General features: G+C 38.3%; 1 protein-coding gene across 1 annotated transcript; it reads left to right on the top strand.

Annotated features, from left to right (window-relative positions):
• The first annotated feature begins 600 nt into the window (after positions 1–600).
• Positions 601–3,464, top strand: RFC2 (replication factor C 2). Its single transcript, XM_078590167.1, has 6 exons — positions 601–894; positions 976–1,184; positions 1,256–1,451; positions 2,253–2,381; positions 2,464–2,658; positions 3,177–3,464. Exons 1-6 carry the CDS (start codon positions 709–711, stop codon positions 3,294–3,296), a joined length of 1,035 nt encoding a protein of 344 aa, XP_078446293.1. The 5' UTR covers positions 601–708; the 3' UTR covers positions 3,297–3,464.
• Positions 3,465–19,664: the final 16,200 nt, after the last annotated feature.

The raw sequence follows: 19,664 nt of genomic DNA, 5'->3' as shown, positions 1-19,664 counted from the left end.
CTATCTCTAAAACAATCTCTCCCTCTCTCTTTCTCTCTATCTCTCTCTCTATCTCTCTGCAAATTTACTCAATAATCACATCTATATTACTCTATCTCTAAAACAGTCTCTCCCTCTCTCTTTCTCTCTATCTCTCTCTCTATCTCTCTGCAAATTTACTCAATAATCACATCTATATTACTCTCTCTAAAACAGTCCGCCCTCTCTCTTTCTCTCTATCTCTCTCTCTATCTCTCTGTAAATTCACTCAATAATCACATCTATATTACTCTATCTCTAAAACAGTCTCTCCCTCTCTCTTTCTCTATCTATCTATCTATCTATGTATCTATCTATCTATGTATCTATCTATCTATGTATCTATGTATCTATGTATCTATCTATCTATCTATTTATCTATCTATCTCTCTATCAATCTGTCTATCTATCTATCTATCTATCTGTAAATTTAGTCAATAATCACATCTGTATAACTCTATCTCTAAAACAATCTCTCTCTCTCGGTCGCTCTCTATCTATCTCTCCATCTATCTATCTGTAAATTTAGTCAATAATCACACCTCTATTACTCCTCTAAAACAATCTCTTTCCCACCTAAAACTCTCTGGGCCGGACCCGCCTGCTGAAACTCATATAAATCTAACCTTGTCACTCTTCAGTTCTCATCGATTCCCGCTCAAGAAGGCAGAGAAGCTCGTAGGAATTCCCATGGCGGCATCGACATCCGGTCTTCCCTCTTCGAGCAGCACTACAGGAGTCGTGGGCGGCTATGAAATCCCCTGGGTCGAGAAGTACAGACCCACCAAGGTCTCCGACGTTGTCGGCAACGTCGACGCCGTCTCCAGGCTCCAGGTCATCGCGCGAGACGGGAACATGCCCAATCTCATCCTCTCTGTATGAATCCCCCTTCCTTTGATCATACCCATCTCGCAATCGATTCCTTTGATAATGCCCAATCGATTTCTTTCTGATCAGGGACCTCCGGGGACGGGGAAAACGACCAGTATTCTCGCCCTAGCCCATGAACTCCTCGGCCCCAATTGCAAGGAAGCTGTCCTCGAATTGAACGCATCTGATGATCGAGGAATCGACGTTGTGAGGAACAAGATCAAGATGTTTGCTCAGAAGAAAGTGACGCTGCCTCCTGGAAGGCAGAAGCTGATCATTCTGGATGAAGCCGACAGGTGTTGTTTTGAAATTTTATCTTTTTTTTTTTCTTGGGTCTGAGGATTTATACTGGGTTTGTGATTTGAAGCATGACTTCTGGAGCGCAGCAAGCTCTTCGGAGGACTATGGAGATTTACTCGAATACTACTCGGTTTGCCCTTGCGTGCAATACTTCTTCGAAGATCATCGAGCCAATTCAGAGTAGATGTGCGCTTGTGCGCTTCTCAAGGTTATCTGATCAAGAAATTTTGGGCCGGCTCATGACTGTAGTTGAAGCCGAGAAGGTTAAGTGTTTTTTAATCAGTCTTTTGTTTCCCTCTGTCAAATCTTTAATTAAATTATGGGAATTTTTTCTACTCGGGCAATGTGGTATACATCCTCAGAACCAAGAAAAAAACATACAATTTTAAACGAAATTCTGTAAATCTGACCAGATGTCTGAACCATATTCATTGGTTTGTTTTCCTTGAGGAATAATGCCAGGAGAAGAATGCCTTGTATTTCATTTTAATATTTTAAAGGTTTTTAAAATTAACGTGTTGCAGTTTGCTAGTGTATATTGCTAAGTTGGTTGCCGGTTGGTGGATGAATATGAGACCAACTTTTGTCATATGTTTTTGTTATGCGACAGAAGATGTTTTTGTTATGAGGAAAAGACTAGACGATAATGAGATGATGGTACAGTGAGATGAGGTGATAAATACTTCGTCGAGATGATTCAGATTTATGACAATGGTTATTTATCATTATCCATCATCCTCATCCTGGATGAATCCTGGCCCTAGTTGGCTGGCTCTGATAAACAACAGGTTCAATCTAGTTATTCCATCAGACGACAGAGAACCAATCATTGATCTATTTGTTTCCATTTTCATGGAACGATTTCTCATCTGCGCATTGCCCACTTACGTTAGATGGCCGTTTCTGCCTGTACTTTCATTGTTTGTTTTTTGTCCCTTCTATGCTTGCCCTTTATTAGGCTTCTAAAATGTTATCTGGATTAATAGATAGTTGAAATGAATACTTTTACCTTTATTGTGTTTCCAATTTTTTTCCAGAACAACATTCTAACAGCTTACTTACAGGTTCCTTTCGTACCGGAAGGCCTTGAAGCCATCATATTCACAGCTGATGGTGATATGAGGCAAGCACTGAACAATCTCCAGGCCACTTACAGTGGGTTCCGTTTTGTAAACCAGGAGAACGTCTTCAAGGTCGACAATGAACCCAAAATGCCAGCCTTCCCTTGGCCTTTGAAATCATTAACATTTGATACTAAATGTATGGGTTAATCAGGTTTGTGACCAACCTCACCCATTACACGTTAAGAAGATGATCCGCGACGTGCTCGAAGGCAGATTCGACGATGCCTGTGCCGGGCTCAAGCAGCTCTACGATCTAGGCTACTCCCCTACTGATATCATCACCACCCTCTTCCGTGTGATAAAAAATTATGACATGGAGGAATATCTGAAATTAGAGTTCATGAAGGTAATGCGCCCATTTAAGCCTGCTACAGTTTTTTATTCCTTTTGTAAATTTTTATTTAACCAAGTTTAATGGCTCGGTGACGTAAAATGCTCCAATTATAATTGGGCCCCAGTTCTACCCATCTTGATATTTTATTGAACTTCTTTGAGTTGGCTCCTTTTCCAGATTTAAAACCTTAAAACATTGTCCGTATTGTGCGCTTCCTACGGGTTGTCTATTAGTGCTTGCTTTCATCCCATCTTTCGGTTGATGATGTCAGGCCACGAAAAATGCGTCATGTTGCCGTTGTGTAACCGGAGGTCTTATGGATTTCTCGTTTTCAGTGAGATTTAAATACTTTAAAAACATGTTCATATTTTGAGTTTAAATCAGGTTGTCTGTCGCTATTTGCTTGAATCTACTAGTTAGATGATAATTCCCGCCCATGAAATTTATGTCACACATTACTTAGTTCCTGTGGATAACTTCTTCTTGTGGGGCTCATCTATCTCTCACTTGACGAACTTGGATAAGCGCAGGAGACTGGATTTGCTCACATGAGGATCTGCGACGGTGTCGGCTCGCTGCTGCAATTGTCTGGGCTTTTGGCCAAGCTGGCTCTTGTTTGTGAGACGGCCAAGCCCATTGGAGCCCACTGAGTAATACTTAGTATTATTTGTCCTCTCACTCTTGCGCTAACTTGGTCCAAGGCCTTAAATAGACTTCAAGCTTATATGCTGTAGCGTTTGATGACCATGCTAACAAAACTGTTTTTCAAGCTTCTTTAGTTGTTCTATGCCCAGCGCTCCTGGGCTTTTGACTTGCCATCTCTTGGTAAAACATCTCACTCTCTCTGTTCATATCACAGATTAGGCTTTATAAGTGTCTATTTGGAAGATAACTAGATTTTGTATGAGTTTTATTGGCTGACATATTCAAAGGTCATTAATTGCAGATATATGAATATATATGTGTAGTCATTTGTTCTAAAGCCCACGTATAAAACTCAATAAATTTCTTTGATCTGACACCATCTCTCTAATAAAACTTTGTAATCGTGGGTTTACCTCTGTTTTATGGCGTGAAGTTTCAAGATATGTTTGTTGTTAAACTGTTACCTATTCAAACTCAACGTGTCTCATTTATTATTCAACATATTGCAAGGACATACTTCGTGTTGATGGATTTAGCTCTGTTCGATGACAAACGATCAAGACATATTCTTCATTAATAACTTAAACAACTTAAATAATTATTTGTTTGCTCTTGAGCACCACGAAAATAAATCTAATGAAAATCAGTACACAATGAACTTATTTTATTCGTTTAAATATTTTGTATTCTTAATATCCGTCTCAGGTGAGGATAGTAGCAGTTTAGAACAGATGTTCAATGAAAAAGTCAGTCACCTGCCTACCACTTCTTATTTGGGATTTTTGGCACGTATCATGTGATCACTGACACATGTGAGTCTAGCATAATGCTTGACATCCATCCTCTCGTTTTCTAGAGTCTCTTATGACAATAACATTAGATATTATGTTCAGAATACAATATCTAAAAGAAAGGGAAAACCCAGTTGAGAAAAAGATGCTTTCTAACTACTCTCTGCCGAGTTGTGTACTATCCTCTGATGGATATGCATCTCATGATTGGATAGTGATCTAGCTATCCTCTAATGGACATGCATCTCAAGATTGGATAGTGATTAAGCTATCTTATAATGGACATGCATCAAGCACATGAGTACATTTATTAGCGAAAAAACATGTTCTTCGGAATAAAAGTTATGAATAAATAATTTTTCCAGGATAAAACAAAATGTTTCTCACAAACTTAGCATAAAATCTAGAGAATAAAAAATTTTCACATGATTCTAGGAAAATGAGACGTGTTTACATACTTTTCAAAATTTTGATGTTTTTGGAATCTATTTTGTGGAGCATATCTAGCCTCATTGACTCATTAATAACTTTTATCAGATGTAAAATGTGTTTTTCAATAGGTATAAGTCATCAAGATCATCATTAGAGATGTATTCATCCATTTTCTACGCCATGATTTTTCATAACTTTTTTATAATAATTGGCATGAGTCATAGGCCTCTTCTAACATTGTCAAGCTAACGGTGATACCAAAGTGGAAAATATAGACATAAATAATATTTAACATAATTATAAGGTCTTATGGAAATGATTATTCCCTTAAATTGAATAGACTTAATGGAATATATTTTTAAATTAGGACAAAGAAATTTCATGATAGATTAATCCGTAGGAGAATTTTCATGCCTTCTCAAAAAAATGGATTGTGAATCAAAAAATTTTCTCAAAAGGTTTAATATTTCATCAAATTTTAAACCATGTCATTTTAGTTATGGATACTTATTTGCAGTGTAAATTCTGTCCAAAAAGGACAACTCGATTTAAAATAAGTACAATAAAATGAGCCATTGGATGATAATTTCTCATATTCACATATTATATTTTTTTATTCATATAAGAACAAAATAAAATAATTAAAATAAGTAAAATAAAATGAGGGATTATCTTCCTTTATTCTGAACTATCTGTTGGGTTCTAGAGGCCTAGATATGGATGAACACAATGATTTCACGCAGTGGAAGAGTTTAATAAACTCATATTAGCATCAATAAAATATTGAATTGAAGCACCTGTGCATGGATTGCATCTGTGATTTATTGGATTCCATAATGAGACGAGTCAATCTGCTCAAGAGTGCACCCTCTAGACATATCCACGCAATCCTTGATACGTCAAATCTCCACCTTCACCATTGCAAACTCCCTTCACCCTCCGTCGTCGTCATTACATTGTCTTGATCGCATTGGGAATGGAGATAAGGTGAGGGGAGAAGGGAGAAGGGGGGGTAGGCTCCTGAACAGTTCTGGCCAGGGTGAATTTCGTTCAAGGCCATCTCTTATTTATACTAATCAGGTATTTTTTTATAAAATACCCTCAAACTTAAGTATATCTTCCGACGTCCAAAGACCAGTTGCATGTGACCATCTAGGCCCATGTATCAGTCTAGTTAATGACTTTAGTAGCCCAATAACCTTTATTGGCCTTTCAAATTAATTAACTACATTATCATAAAGAATAATTCATGTCGGATCGATTTAACCCAATCGATAGGTTGAGTCTCCAACACATGGGGTACCAAGCTACACCTCATGCCCTAGAAGATACAAAGGAGTGTGCATCGACTCACTCATGGAATATATTCATCATTGGTTACGGTGTATGACTAGTCCTTCATCCACTTGACTTTCCTAGGATAACTTAGGTTATGGTAAACTATCAAACCCTAATCAGTCATCTGAGTTGGTATTGATATGTTCAAAAATCATCAAAGAACTCTTCTATGATATTTCACATCCTTAGCCAAGGATTTCATTGCATCATCTTCCTTGAGCTGTCTCCTCTGATACTGAGGGTGGATGATCCCATCTTGACAACTCAATCATCTTCGTGAACTTCTTGATGCACCTAAACTAATACTATTTAGAGTCCATGAATAGAGACTCCTATGTCATAATCAAAGTATAATTATCCGTCCATAAGACGTGTTTGGTGTCTCAAATCTAAGGACCACTTAAACGACTGTGACATGAATCAACCTTACTGAAAGTTTGGTATAAGACCATTCACGGATTCACATGGATCAATTTGGTGAACTCTTTACAATAAAGAGCACCCAATATATATCCTTAGTGTCTCAACACTAATGGATACGAGATTGTCCATACTCATCATATGAGTGAGGCTAATTAGTGTTATTCTATCTAGATACTTTGATGTCCTCTCGAGTATCCTTTGAATAAGAATATTTAGGACACATATTTAAAGACTAATAATCTTCGTATTACGATCTCATCATAATTCAATAAGTTTGATCATATATTCATGGACTTCATTATAAGCATCACATGTGCACTATAATGAATATGTTCCATTAATGAACATGGAACAATATATGGATTGTGTGATTGGCTTGTCAGCCACATATATTTCAGTCACTATCTTCGTCCAAATTTTACATTAAATAAGTAATTTGATATTTACCCTTTCTTCCCCCCAGCCCCATTCTGTTCTCACATCTGCATATTTTCATCTCTGTTCTCCTTCAACTCTATCTACATTGTACAATAATTTGAGGGCTTATTTTTTGACTTAGAAATTTGAATGAATTTATTTAATGGTAAATATCTTGGAAATTAGTAACCATCATAGACAGAAACACATTAGCGTGGAGGGAAGTAATTCACTTCGTTTTTAATAAAAGTAAGGTGTTTCATGTTTTTGGTATCAGGACTGAAGATAACTAACTTGATTTTGCTACATCTATTTCTGATTTCTAAATACATGAACTAATTAAACTTTCGTTATCTGTACTTTTTATAAAGGATGGTATCCATTACTTTATGGGCGACTTCACACTAAGAGGTTCAATCTATCCCTTGACCACTTTGTGCGGAGACTATAACCTCAAAGTGAATGTATGGACTCCTAAAAAAATGGTTGTTCATACATTTCTAGAGGACGAGAAATCACAACTGAATTTGGGATGTAATAAAATCCTATATAGACATCATATACTTATATTATGTGCCATAACTCATGTAAGACATATTAAATCATATACACATCTGATAATACAAGTTCAGAATTTGCCTGTATGAACGAATTGAGTGTAAAAACCAACTGAATGAATGGCGTGTAAAAAAAATACATGGAAATTTCTGCAGAAAAAGAAGTAGCTATTGAAGTTGGAATGTAAAAAAATGTGTACGATAATTCATGTTGTGGTGAAGCTACGTAAATAAATGAAATGAGCCTTCAAAAACTTAATGCATAAAATTTCTATGACTTTTAAATAATCATGATTTATTTATTTAATGTTAAAATTTTTAAAATATTCTAAGATATTTTTATAAAAATTGCATACTTTTTAGATTTTTTTAATGTCATATAGAAGAGGCTTTGTGAATAACCTATATATATATATATATACATATAGTTCTTAAAATAGAAGCACTTTTCATCAGCTGAACGTGCATGTGAAAATAAATAGTTAATCAAGGAGCTAAATTAGGCCAATAAGATTAACCTGGTAAATGGTCCACAAACTGGCCTAGTCATTGGCTCCTTGTGAGCTTCCAAATATATTACCAAAGCAGACCCCGAGGGCACAAGTATAAAATATTTATTTAAATTTATTTAACTATTTTAAGTGGCTAATTATATTTAAAAGATGATTTGCTGATTTTTTTGGATTTTCAGCATTTTATGGAATTTTATGAATTTAAATTCATAGAGAATAAAATTTTATAAGTCAGAGATATATTCTTCAATTTCTTTGAATATTTTTAATGAATTAATTGTCTTTTTCACTCTTATAAGTTTGTGCCACCGTGGAAATTTGCCATACAATTCCAGGAGAGAAAATCAAATTAGAGAAATTTGGATGGCTCAAATTTCTCCAAATTGAAACAATAATGTCTAATGATCTAGAGGGGGCATTCGACAGAAAGTTGAGGGTAGTTCCGCATTTCCCTCAATCCATTCATAACTTGGATCTACAAATAGAAACCCCTCATAATTTTAAAAAAATCACCATTGGATTTTGTTCCTACATATGACTAGCATAGTGTTTTGCTCATTAAAAATCTTGTTTGGGTCTGTTCTCGTACTCCAAGAGTAAAGGATTGAAGGAGTGATGTTGAGTTCAAAACACAAAATGAAAAAACACCACTTGACCCATCACGCACGTGACGATGAGGTTAGTGTGATCTTTGTCTTTTTAGACCTCAGATATTTGTCCTTTTTTCTAAGTTATCATCACCAGTAACCTAGGTTTCCACTCTTACTTATACCACCTTCAACTACGTTGCTCGTTGATAGACCCAAAATGTGTCATGTACTTACGCATATTTTAAAGTCTTTTTGGGATCATTTCATATGTATTTTCTCCAATTTCATCAGCATTTTGTATGTCATGCACTAAATAGAGCAAGTAATGAAATAATGCACATTTATGTCATTTTTATGCATGTTCTACAATTTCAAGTATTTCTTAGTAAAAATATATTTAAGAAAATTTTAATTTTCTAATGTGCTATTTAGTATGTATCTATGATATTGCGGGAATAAGAGGAAGTTGGAGAAAGCAATCAAAGAAAGAAATAGAGGAAATGAAATGAAGTAAAAATGATATATATACTTATATATATATAAGATGTGTTTATTGGGCCGGCTAAGGAGCCGACCAGGCGCACCAGCGCCCCAAGCCAGCCACAGGCAGGCGAGTGCGAGCACTAAAGACCACCCGCAGCCGGGGAGGGGAGGTACGCCTGTTAGGCAACACAACCGGTCACATAAGATATATGGAGTCCAGCCAGGCCCATAGGGAGGAACCAAGTCCCCCGTAGAGGAGAGGTATGGCATTTGATTTCAATAAGGAGTTGTTGAAATTCATATAGTAACGTGTTATTTAAAAATCTTCCATAAGGGATTCAGAATCCCAATCTTTCTTTTACTCTCACAGCGGGCCGGGCCACCGATGGGAAAGAATGTGATCGTGGCCCTACTTATTACTTAACGAAGAAATGGCTATGAGAATGAATCTTATTCCTCACCCAGATGGTATTCTTTAGATTGTGGCCCTACTTTAGATCTTATGAGAATGAATCTTATTCTTTAAATCGTGGCCCAATGGGCCGCGATCTAAAGAAAATAAGAATAAATTAAGACTGGGCTTTGAGCCAATCCGGCCCGAAACCCGTGTCTTTTCGGGCTTACTTTAAGTAGCGGGATATGATCTCAGCCGTCCAATCTTCTTAAAGAAGATCGGACAGTGAGATCTATCTTTCCCTATTTAATATGTTTATTTTCTTTCTCAGGTCTTCTTATTTGTTGCTGGGCGGTGACATGGATGGCGGGACCCACAACGGGCGAATTAGAAGGAGGCAAAGCTAACGAGGTGCTAACGTTGGCGGTTGACCGGGCAAGATATGGATACACCATTTAATCTGGGTCCACGGCAGCGACTTAATCATAGCCGTTGGACCCAGATGAACCCCATCGAACGGCCAGGGGCAGTTTGATCCAACTCTGCCCCTGTCCGTCGACGCCGACAGCCAGAGGTTGTTTGCAGCCGGTGGGGGGGGACTGTTGGGTGATCCAACGGCTTGGGAGGACCCCCAAGGCTGTTGCCTCCATCAGACAGCCTAGGAGGTCCTTCCCAAGCAGTTAAAGGGGGCCCCAAACCCCCCAATTCATCATCTTTTGGCCATAAGTCTAAAGGATGGCGGGGATCCCATCCGACTGCGGCGAGAGCAGGAGGGAAGTGACACTCCTCCAACTGTTCTTGGAGCTCTTGGCGATGTCGAAGAAGAGTCCGAGCAGCTTGGATGCGTACCTAGACAGAGGAGAAGGACAAGGGATCTCCTAAACCAAAGCTCGGTGATGGCAATCGGCGCTGCCACTCTCAGGGCGATTCAGGTGATCTTACGATTCTCTTTGGTTAAATTTTATGTTTAGGACACATTGAATGCATGATTTTGTTCTTTAACTGAGATTGATCGAGTTTCTTAGAGTCTTATCATTGCGATTTCTTTTGAGCATTTCATCAAACATATCATGTGTTCGATGAATACATTTTGATTTACATAGGTTTTCCATCTCAATCTTAGAAATATTCAAATACATATTCATTCCCACCTATTCCACCTTCTGCTGGGGATTCTATTGAACACCTCACTGGCGTTCAACAGAAACACCCTCTAATCTTCGATTTTCTCTATAAAAGTTATATAACGTCTTTATAAAAATTATAATATACGTAAGTAGACTTTACATCTATCTATCTTTGACCTCCTATTGGGCATTTGGTCGAACACCTCTCCGGTGTTCGACTAAATCAACCCATTATTTCATTAAATTGATTATTAAAAACTATATAAAAATCATAAAAAACATATAAAATAATTATATTAATCCTATAACAAATACCTTACCTATAAAAGTATTATACTTTAATAAAAACCTACCTTTTTGTTATAAAAATACTTCCTAGTTTCTCTTACTACCTCTTCACTCACTAATATCTCTCTATACTTATACTTAGTATATTATAGTTAGATAATTACTTAATACTCTCTCTTTACCTATCTTCTTGGTATATATAAATACTATTCTAACCCTTTCATTCTCTCTTAATATATCTATCTAGCTACTTAATCATATTATAATTAGAAAATTACTAAGTCTTTCCCTATCTATCTAAATTCTTCTTCTTGTTATTTACTCTTATTAAACTACTTATTCTTATTAAATTCTTATCTATCTTTTCACTAACAATATTATTATCCTTCTTAAATATAATATCTAATCTCTTCATTCTTTATTATTCTTAGTACCTAAAAAATATATATACATATGACTTTTGATATTTTATCTTCCCTAATTATCTTACTAAACTAATATTCTGTCTACTTACTAATTACTTATTTCTTATTCTATTCATTGTCTTTAGTATTATGATTATATCTTAATAAATAGTAACTCAATTATTGAATACATCTCTAAAGGCCAGTCCCTGTGGAGAAGACCTTACTCACTGTTGAGTAAGTTCTATATTTTATCAAATTTATTTGACCGTAGGCAAATTAAAAATACAACGACAATTAGCAAATAACACCGCAATTTGCCTCTGTCACTCGTCAATATGTATCCACCTCCATCTCCATCACACCAGCGCCAGTAAAATTGTCATTACTCACCCACTCCATTCCACTCATAGGCGTGTATCTGCCATCATCTCTTTGGCATAGATCAGTAGACATGGTAGTTTTGTTCTGTTCGTTTAAAATGAACATAAAACTTGCACAAAGGAACTGCACATGGCCCTGTTCGTTGTTCTGTTCTCTTTGTGTGCGAAAATTAGAACAGATGATCGAATAATTCGCACAATCCGCACCAAATTTGCACAATTCAAACAAAATTTGCACACGTTGCAAAATTCGTACAAATTCAAACAATGCGAACAAAATTCGCATTATCCTAGTGGTGACGGATTTTAGATAACGATGATGATTTTTTGACATTGTCGACAAACAATGCTAAAACTCGACCAAAAGGATTAACCTATAAGGGGAGATGTTTTCAGGGAGAGCTCTGAGCTTGTTCCCGCAGACATCCAGGATCTTGAAATTGACCAGCAGTCCAATGGAATTGTGAAGCGATGTCAGGATATTGGAAGAGAGGCGTAATTCTTGCAGATTCTCCTGCCCCGCTATGGCGTCCAGAATGCCCTGTTTTGACACAACAAGAACAAACCAGTTGAAGAAATCATGGATTGGCGCTATTCCAACAAATTCACACGTTTTGCAAGATCAGGAAACAGTTGGACAGAATTAAGACGAAAATGATTAAGAACTGGTTCCATTCCAACAAAATTTTGACGGAAAAATCAAGAGAAGAATCATCGGAAAACATGGACCAGCTCGATTCCAACACATTCATTCAAGTTTTGCAAGATCACGCAGCACAATTGGAAAGAAGAATCAACTAAAAACCTAAGAATTAAGATGAAAAAAATGGTCAAGAGCTTGTTCGATTCTGACAAAATTTTCGACCAGAAAAAATCAAAAGAAGAAACCAACAGAACAATCAAGAAACCTCTAATTGATTCTGGGACAAATCAAGGACACGCAAATTCATTTGACTTTTGCAATATCAGGCAGCACAGTAGGAAAGACGAATCAACACAAAAAAAACATGTCTAAAAATTCACACAATCCAAACCGCACACGGGTCTGTGCGATGTTCTGGGAGAATTCATTTTTATTATGTTTGGATAACCAAACAGAACAAACAATTTGCACAAATTCGCACAAAGAGAACAAAACACCCATGTCTAATCAGCAGAGTATCTCTTTCATACTCTCCATTCCACTCATGTCAATATTCCTCAACCATCACCCGATGCTTTCAAAGCACCATGTAAGTTATTTTAAATTAGAAATAATTTTTATTTTTCTACTAAAAATTATATTAAAAGTTTCAAAATTATTCTATAAAATCTGAATAAATTAGGCTAAATAGGAATAACATTTTCTGACCTTCCTGTAGTTATTTTTTTATCAGTTTTCCCTAGTTTACTTTCTTTAAATTCAATTTAGTTCTCACGATAAATACGAAAATATTAAAAATAAATTGAAGGTGAATTTTACTTATTCAATACTTCCTTCTAGGGGATTCGACTATTACTCATTATATGCTTATAAGAAATTTATAAATACTGTTGTATTTAATCCGAAATCAGACTCTAGGCCCACCCTCTTCTTTCCATGTCATCCTCCAAATATATACTCCTTCAAAATAACAACCATACACTCTGGTGTATTGTTTATATAAATTGTATCAGTCCAACAGTCTTAAACCAATATCCTAATTTTTCTCTCACTCTTCTGATCAATATCCATGTTTATATAGAGAAACCCCATTACACACTCAAAATACCTCATGGTTTCATTCTGAATTTTAATGTTCTTAGTATACTTATCATTTTAATGTAACATTTATGCATAAAATGTACGCTATTAGTACTTTAATAATTTTCCATGGTATTTATATTTAATAATTATCAAAAACACATAATTTTGATAAACTGACTGGTAAGTTTGAATTTTATTTTGATATTCCAGTATAAATACTACCATTCTAGAATCATAAGGTTGAATCATACTTAATAAAACTATTTAAATCAATATTTTCACTCCTGATATAAATAAAATTAGGGAGTTTGCAAAGTGCATTTATGAATACCCTTGACAGACGTTGGAACAAAAAACCTTATAATTTTAGTCTAAATTAAAATCAATTTAAAGTTATTTGTTTAGTTTTTTCAAATTTTTTGCATTCCCTATCTGCCAAATTTTGGAAGGAATGTCTTTGAAAGCAAATATCAAATGTAGTGGAATTTGAGATACAAGGAAACAATATTTTAAGGGCATTTGTAGTACCAACAGAGAATGTAGAAAAATTATTTGGTTCTGGGGCAGTGATTAAAGTAAAAGTTAATTGAATAACATATTGAAAGAATGAGAACAAATTTTAATGTACTTTTAAGAGATGATGACCATAATACTTGCGCATGAACCAGATCTGTAATTTTGTGGCTCCCTGAGTGAGACATGATGAGCTGGTCAATTTTTCAGCCTCTAAGTATATCTATGTGATCCACTGGGCATTAAATTTCCTATGTCTCAGTGAGTTCGGTTATCACTCCACCATTATCATAGCTGTGGAAGGGAGCCAAGGAGAGAAGGGAAACAAAGGTTAGGCACTTAAAAACTATCTTCCAAAGTTTAATATATTATTTGCATGTGACACTCTAGGACCCTGTATAGATCTAGCTAATCTTTATTGGTCTTCCAAATTTAACAATCTATATCATCATACAGATTAATTCCTTGCATATCAATTTAGTCCAATTCCTTAGCACCTCAGATCTCATTTTCATCTTCTTCTCAATTAGGACCTCTAAATATGGGTGAATCCTTCCCCCATTTAAATTACATGACGAGGAGTTGGGAATCAAGGAGAAGGAAGAGATGAGAACCTACGGAGAAAGTTGCACAGAAGTTCTCCCTTAAGACTTTGGGCCCTTTAATATTTAATTTCTTCTATGAAAACACTTACTCCCAAAATCCATTACCATCATCTGCATTCACTTTACAACTCTGGATCTCAATATTAATTTAGAGAAGGGTAAGTGATCTTTTGTTTTGTGCCTGATATCTTACTTTGAGACTTATGATTGCCTCCGCCCAATCTTTCAGCTTTTTCCATATTTATGTCCTCTGATTTGTGTTAGTTTTTATGGCCAGGTTTATACCTCAGAGGGGGAGATGAACTAGAAATTTAATAAATGGTGAGGTTTACGTTAATCAATAAATAAATTTAAATGTTACCAGATCTTTATAGGCTACCGCAGATCTCATTTCCTTCTTCTCAATTGGCACCTCTTAGGATCTTCTTAATTACCTGTGCAAATACTCGTCAGAAAAATATGAAATAAATAGCTGTAAAAAGCTTATTTAAATTTGATTACTTCCAAATAAAGTTACTACATTTGAAATTATAAAAGCTTTTTTAAAATTTCTGATGTCACAAGCTTTAATTTTTTAACTTTCTTTAATTTTATCTCTATAAATTTATAATTGTTTTCCATTGGTTCATGCAATGCTGACCAAAGATTAGAATTCATAGATTAATTTATAATTTCATAATATCTAAAGGTTCTTCAGAAATTTTTGAAATAAAAATTTAAAGGTTCTTCAGAAATATGAACTCTTATTTGAAGGGGAATTATATATCGACTTAAAACATCTGGTAGAAAATATTTAACGAAATGACTCATGGTTGACCCAAAAAAGAAACCAAAATTTTGGTCTGTGTTTCAGTGGTCAAATGATTTTGAATCAAGTAGATATGTTGGGATTTGGTGACACACAGAGTATGAGGTTGACCACCCAAATTGGGAATCATTGTGTTAGTTTGACTCATCGACCTTGTTTGTTCACTCAACTATATCATGGCATCTCATAGGCATAACTGATATGTGCATGTATGATTGTGAGCTTCAAACTCATCTTAAACTTATTAAACATGATTTCAACTTATTTTATCATGGCTTAGAAAGAATTTGATCATGGAGTGGTCACTTTTTGATTGTGTGCATGGGTTGACCAAAGCGTATGCGGACTTCATACAGTAAATTCATCAAAATCCATTCATGGACTTAAGGTAAATGGAGTTCAATCTTCAATTGGTTTCCTCTGATGGATGTTAAAGCCTTATTGGTATTTCAGTGGAATTTGGGAATGGACATGGAGTACTGAAATTTATTTTATCATTGTGCTGGAGCGCGCCAGCCTGCTCCATCGGAGATATCTTTGGAGCTCCCATCTTCATCATTGACGGCCCCGCCGGTTTGCGTCCAGCTCAACCGGCACGCCAACGCACAAGTGAAGATACCCCGGTTCAAACACCCCAGGAAAAGCATGTTTGTATTTTTGCTGTTTTGATTTTCATCAGTACGTGCTCGTTCTGTTCGTCATTTACCGTGTTTGCCCCGACCGATACCCTGTACACATCCCGTATGATATTCGTGTTGGGGATAGACAAGACCTATGAGATGACTACGACCGTAGGTTTGAGGCTGATCTACCGGCCTAGCGAGATGACTATGTATGGCCCTACAACCGGTGGTACAAGGAACCCGATGAGGTTCCGGTGTACCCACCGCGCGTGATACAGGATATTCGCGCAAAGTACGACAGTCAACCCCGACATTGGGATGATCACAACCTCTTCCATACCCCACCTCGACGACTTGCCAATCCCCGTTATGGAGGCTACTCGATGCCCGAGCGGCGCCCGGATGACTACGAGCGCCGACGAGTGGAGCATTAAGCCAGAATTCAGAAGAGCGTACAAGCCAACGTTGCCATCTTCAAGGGGTCGAGGAAGCCGAAGGGGTTCATTGATTGGGAGTCGAACATGAACTCCTATCTTTGATGATATTGCATGGACGACGTCGTGTGCATCGAATATGCGGAGATGAGACTTGGGGAACAAGCCAAGATCTTCTGGTAGAATGAGAGAGTCACGAGTCGCGATAGTGCGAATAGGATGTCCCATTACATCATGGATCAAGATGGCGTAGAAGCTGAGGAGCAAGTATGTGCCATGGTAGTACCATATGACTCTATTCCGCATGTGGCTCGACCATCGACAAGGTCGACAGTCTGTGATGGAATACATCAAGGCCTTCGAGGAGTGCTGGATGCGGTTTCGTAGAGGACACGTGAATCATCATCGGCATGTTTGCCCACGTGCTTCGACGGACCCTGCACAGTGAGGTGCTGAAGTGCAATCTTGTCAAGGTCGAGAAAGCCTACAATATTGTGGAGTACCTAGAACATCCAAGCGGGGAGGCCACGGTCCACACTACCCCAACAACACCTCGAGCTACTTCTGCTTGAACCACGACGTCCGTGACTACCTGCACTTTGCAGAGCATCAGAGGACAAGGGAACAACCCAGCTACTTCAGTGTGATCAGCCCCATCGGCTCGAGCCATCACTATCGACACTATGGCCCATAAGGCCACCGTGAACCAAGCACACATCACGTGCTTTAAGTGCCAAGGGAAAGGGAACCAAGCCAGCCAGTGCCCATCATTGGCACTCTTGATCGACATTGAAGATGTCGATCCGGACTAGCTGGGTAAGATGGAGCGGCCACACAACGATGAATATCGTGTGGACGACGAGCTCACGCATGAGTACGAGGAACCCAATGGACGAGTCGGGTACATACAGATCATGGTGACTCCAGCACCCGCTCCACGCCCCACTACCTGACAATTGGCCAACATTGACGTCAACCGCCCCAGTGGGATGCGGTCAGCACGCAGGGCCATCCTAACGACTCGGCCTCCACCGGTAGTGCAGAGGATAGACCCGATGAACGATGCGACCCTTCGCACCTTGATCTTCTACACTTATGTCAAGATCAACGACAAAGTGTAGAAATTGATCGTGGACAGCGGAAGTTGTATCAACGCCATCTCCAATATAATGGTCGCCCAACTAGGGTTAACGGCCATACCTCACTCAACTCCCTATGATGTGTCAGGATAGATGCCTCATCCTTACCAGTGAAGCATTAGTGTCATGTTCTATTAAAGATGAGCACTTACGACAAGAGCATCCTTTGTGACGTCCTTCTTATGAAAGTAGGAAGCATCATCTTAGGCCATCACTGGATATATGACCATGATGTCAGTATTGCCGGAAGGACGAACACGTGTTCGTTCATGTACCGGGGACGAAAGGGTTATATGGTAACCATATAATAAGAAGCCGACACCAACGAGGGCCTTGACCAACCCAGTTAGGTTAATGGTCGTTAGTCGCCCCTTACTCGCCCAAGAGTTGGGACATGATATAGATGAAATGCCATTACGCTCGGCCAACCATGCGATCCGTTAGGCTACCCGCGCCGCCCGCTTAGCAACTGGCACTGTCTACGCTGCCCGTGCCACCCACCCAGCCACTCGCACCGTCCACATGGCCAGAGCAAGAACGTGTCGCCCCAACAGGCCTCATCCAGGTGAGCTTTAGACCCTGTGCACATCCTGCACTCTTCGCCCCAGAGAATGATGGCACGCGACGCATGTGTTGTGGCCGCCGTGCCACCCACGACATAACGGCCAAGCACCATTGTTCTATTCCTTATGCCGAGTTCGCGTAACTCTTCGGTGAATCACACCACCGGGTTGAGTCCTAAGATCGCCTATGACCAAGCTCCTTGTTCCCCCCCCCCCCTTAGCACCCATAGATCGTCATGGTCTTGCATTCGCCCAGCATGTTTCACCCTCACATCAACATCTTCATGCTAGAACCAAGAGTCTTAATGCATTGTACAAGCAAGCTGCCAACTTTCCTTGCTGATCTTGAGTGTTTGACGTGGGAGACCGTGTGATGATGAGACTTAGACCGGAGAGATTTTCTCCTGGGATGTCTACATAGTTACATGTTCATAGTGTCGGCCCGTTCTCAATCCTCCAACGAGTGAGCAATCACGCCTACGTCAGCAAAATCCCTCCTTCATGGGGGATAAGCTCTTGGTTTAATGTGGCGGACCTGGCTCCATATCGAGCCGTTCTCTCTCCTCTGACCAAGCCCTTCTAGATGCCTGTAGTGTGAGTGAGTTTTCTGTGACCCCCCCCGATGGTTTCACCCAATTGGCACGAGTCAGTCGATTATATATTGCAGGAGGTAATTAACTATGGAAGGGACGAGGAATTGTGAAGGTTTCGGCTATATTGGCAAGGAAGTAAAGGTGTGGACGACTCACAGATCACGAAAGATGACTGATGACACATGTGGCTGGATCTTCTTCAGCCGCTATCACTCGCGACCCCAACTTGTCGGAGCCGAGTTCTTCTGACCTGGGAGGATTGATGGAGAGCTCCAACCCACTCCATCAAAGAGATCTTTGAGCCGCCATCTTTGTCATCGACAACCACGCTGGTTCGCGTCCAGATCATCCGCCACGCTAAGGCACAAGTGAAGACACCCAGGTTCAAATACCATGGGTACAAGCACGTCCGTATTTTCTCTGTTTTGATTTTCATCGATATGTGCTCGTTATGTTCATCGTTTTGGTGTGTTTGTGTTTGTCGTGTTTGTGTTCGTCATGTCATGTGTGTATCATCATGTGTCGTATGGTTCATGTTGTATTTGTCATTCGTACAAGTCATCGTGCTGTAGTCATCTTTCTTTGTTTTATTTTTAAAACAAGGGGAGTCCCTGCAAAATCCAAAATGAGTCATGTAATCCAAAAGCGCATTTTGGGATCATTTTATGTATATTTTACCTAATTTTATAATATTTTTACATTCCTTGCATTAAATAGAACAAACGACATAATAATGCATTTTAAGGTCAATTTTATGCATGTTTTAGAACTTCAAAGATTTTTTTTAGTAAAAACATCTAGGACCTTTTAATTTTATAGGGCTCTATTTAGTATGTGTGCTATTGCAGGGAAAAATAGGAAGTTGGAGGAATTAAGAGAAGAAACAAATAGAGAAAATGTTATGAAAAAGAAAGATATATAATGATAAACATAAAAATTGGCCTTATTGGGCTGGCTAAGAAGCAAACCAAGCGGTTGGGCTTCAAACCAGCAGCCAGGGCCAGCGAGCGTGGAGCACTCAAGCCGGCCCAGCCGCCGACAAAGCCAATGCACAAGGAGCCCAAAGCGCATGCTCAAATAAAGCCCAGCATAGGCCCAAGAAAGTAGCGTACAAGAGATATGGGTATCATTTTACTTCATTTAGTGAAAATCGCAAACGATTATATAGTGCTTTCTTTTTTAGAAATTTTCAATATGGGATGTAAATCCATTTCTTTTAGTCGCATTGGG

Source organism: Wolffia australiana, chromosome 18 (genome assembly GCF_029677425.1).
Source record: "Wolffia australiana isolate 7733 chromosome 18, ASM2967742v1".
NCBI classification, from domain to species: domain Eukaryota; kingdom Viridiplantae; phylum Streptophyta; class Magnoliopsida; order Alismatales; family Araceae; genus Wolffia; species Wolffia australiana.
This window is presented reverse-complemented; position numbering and strand designations above follow the sequence as displayed.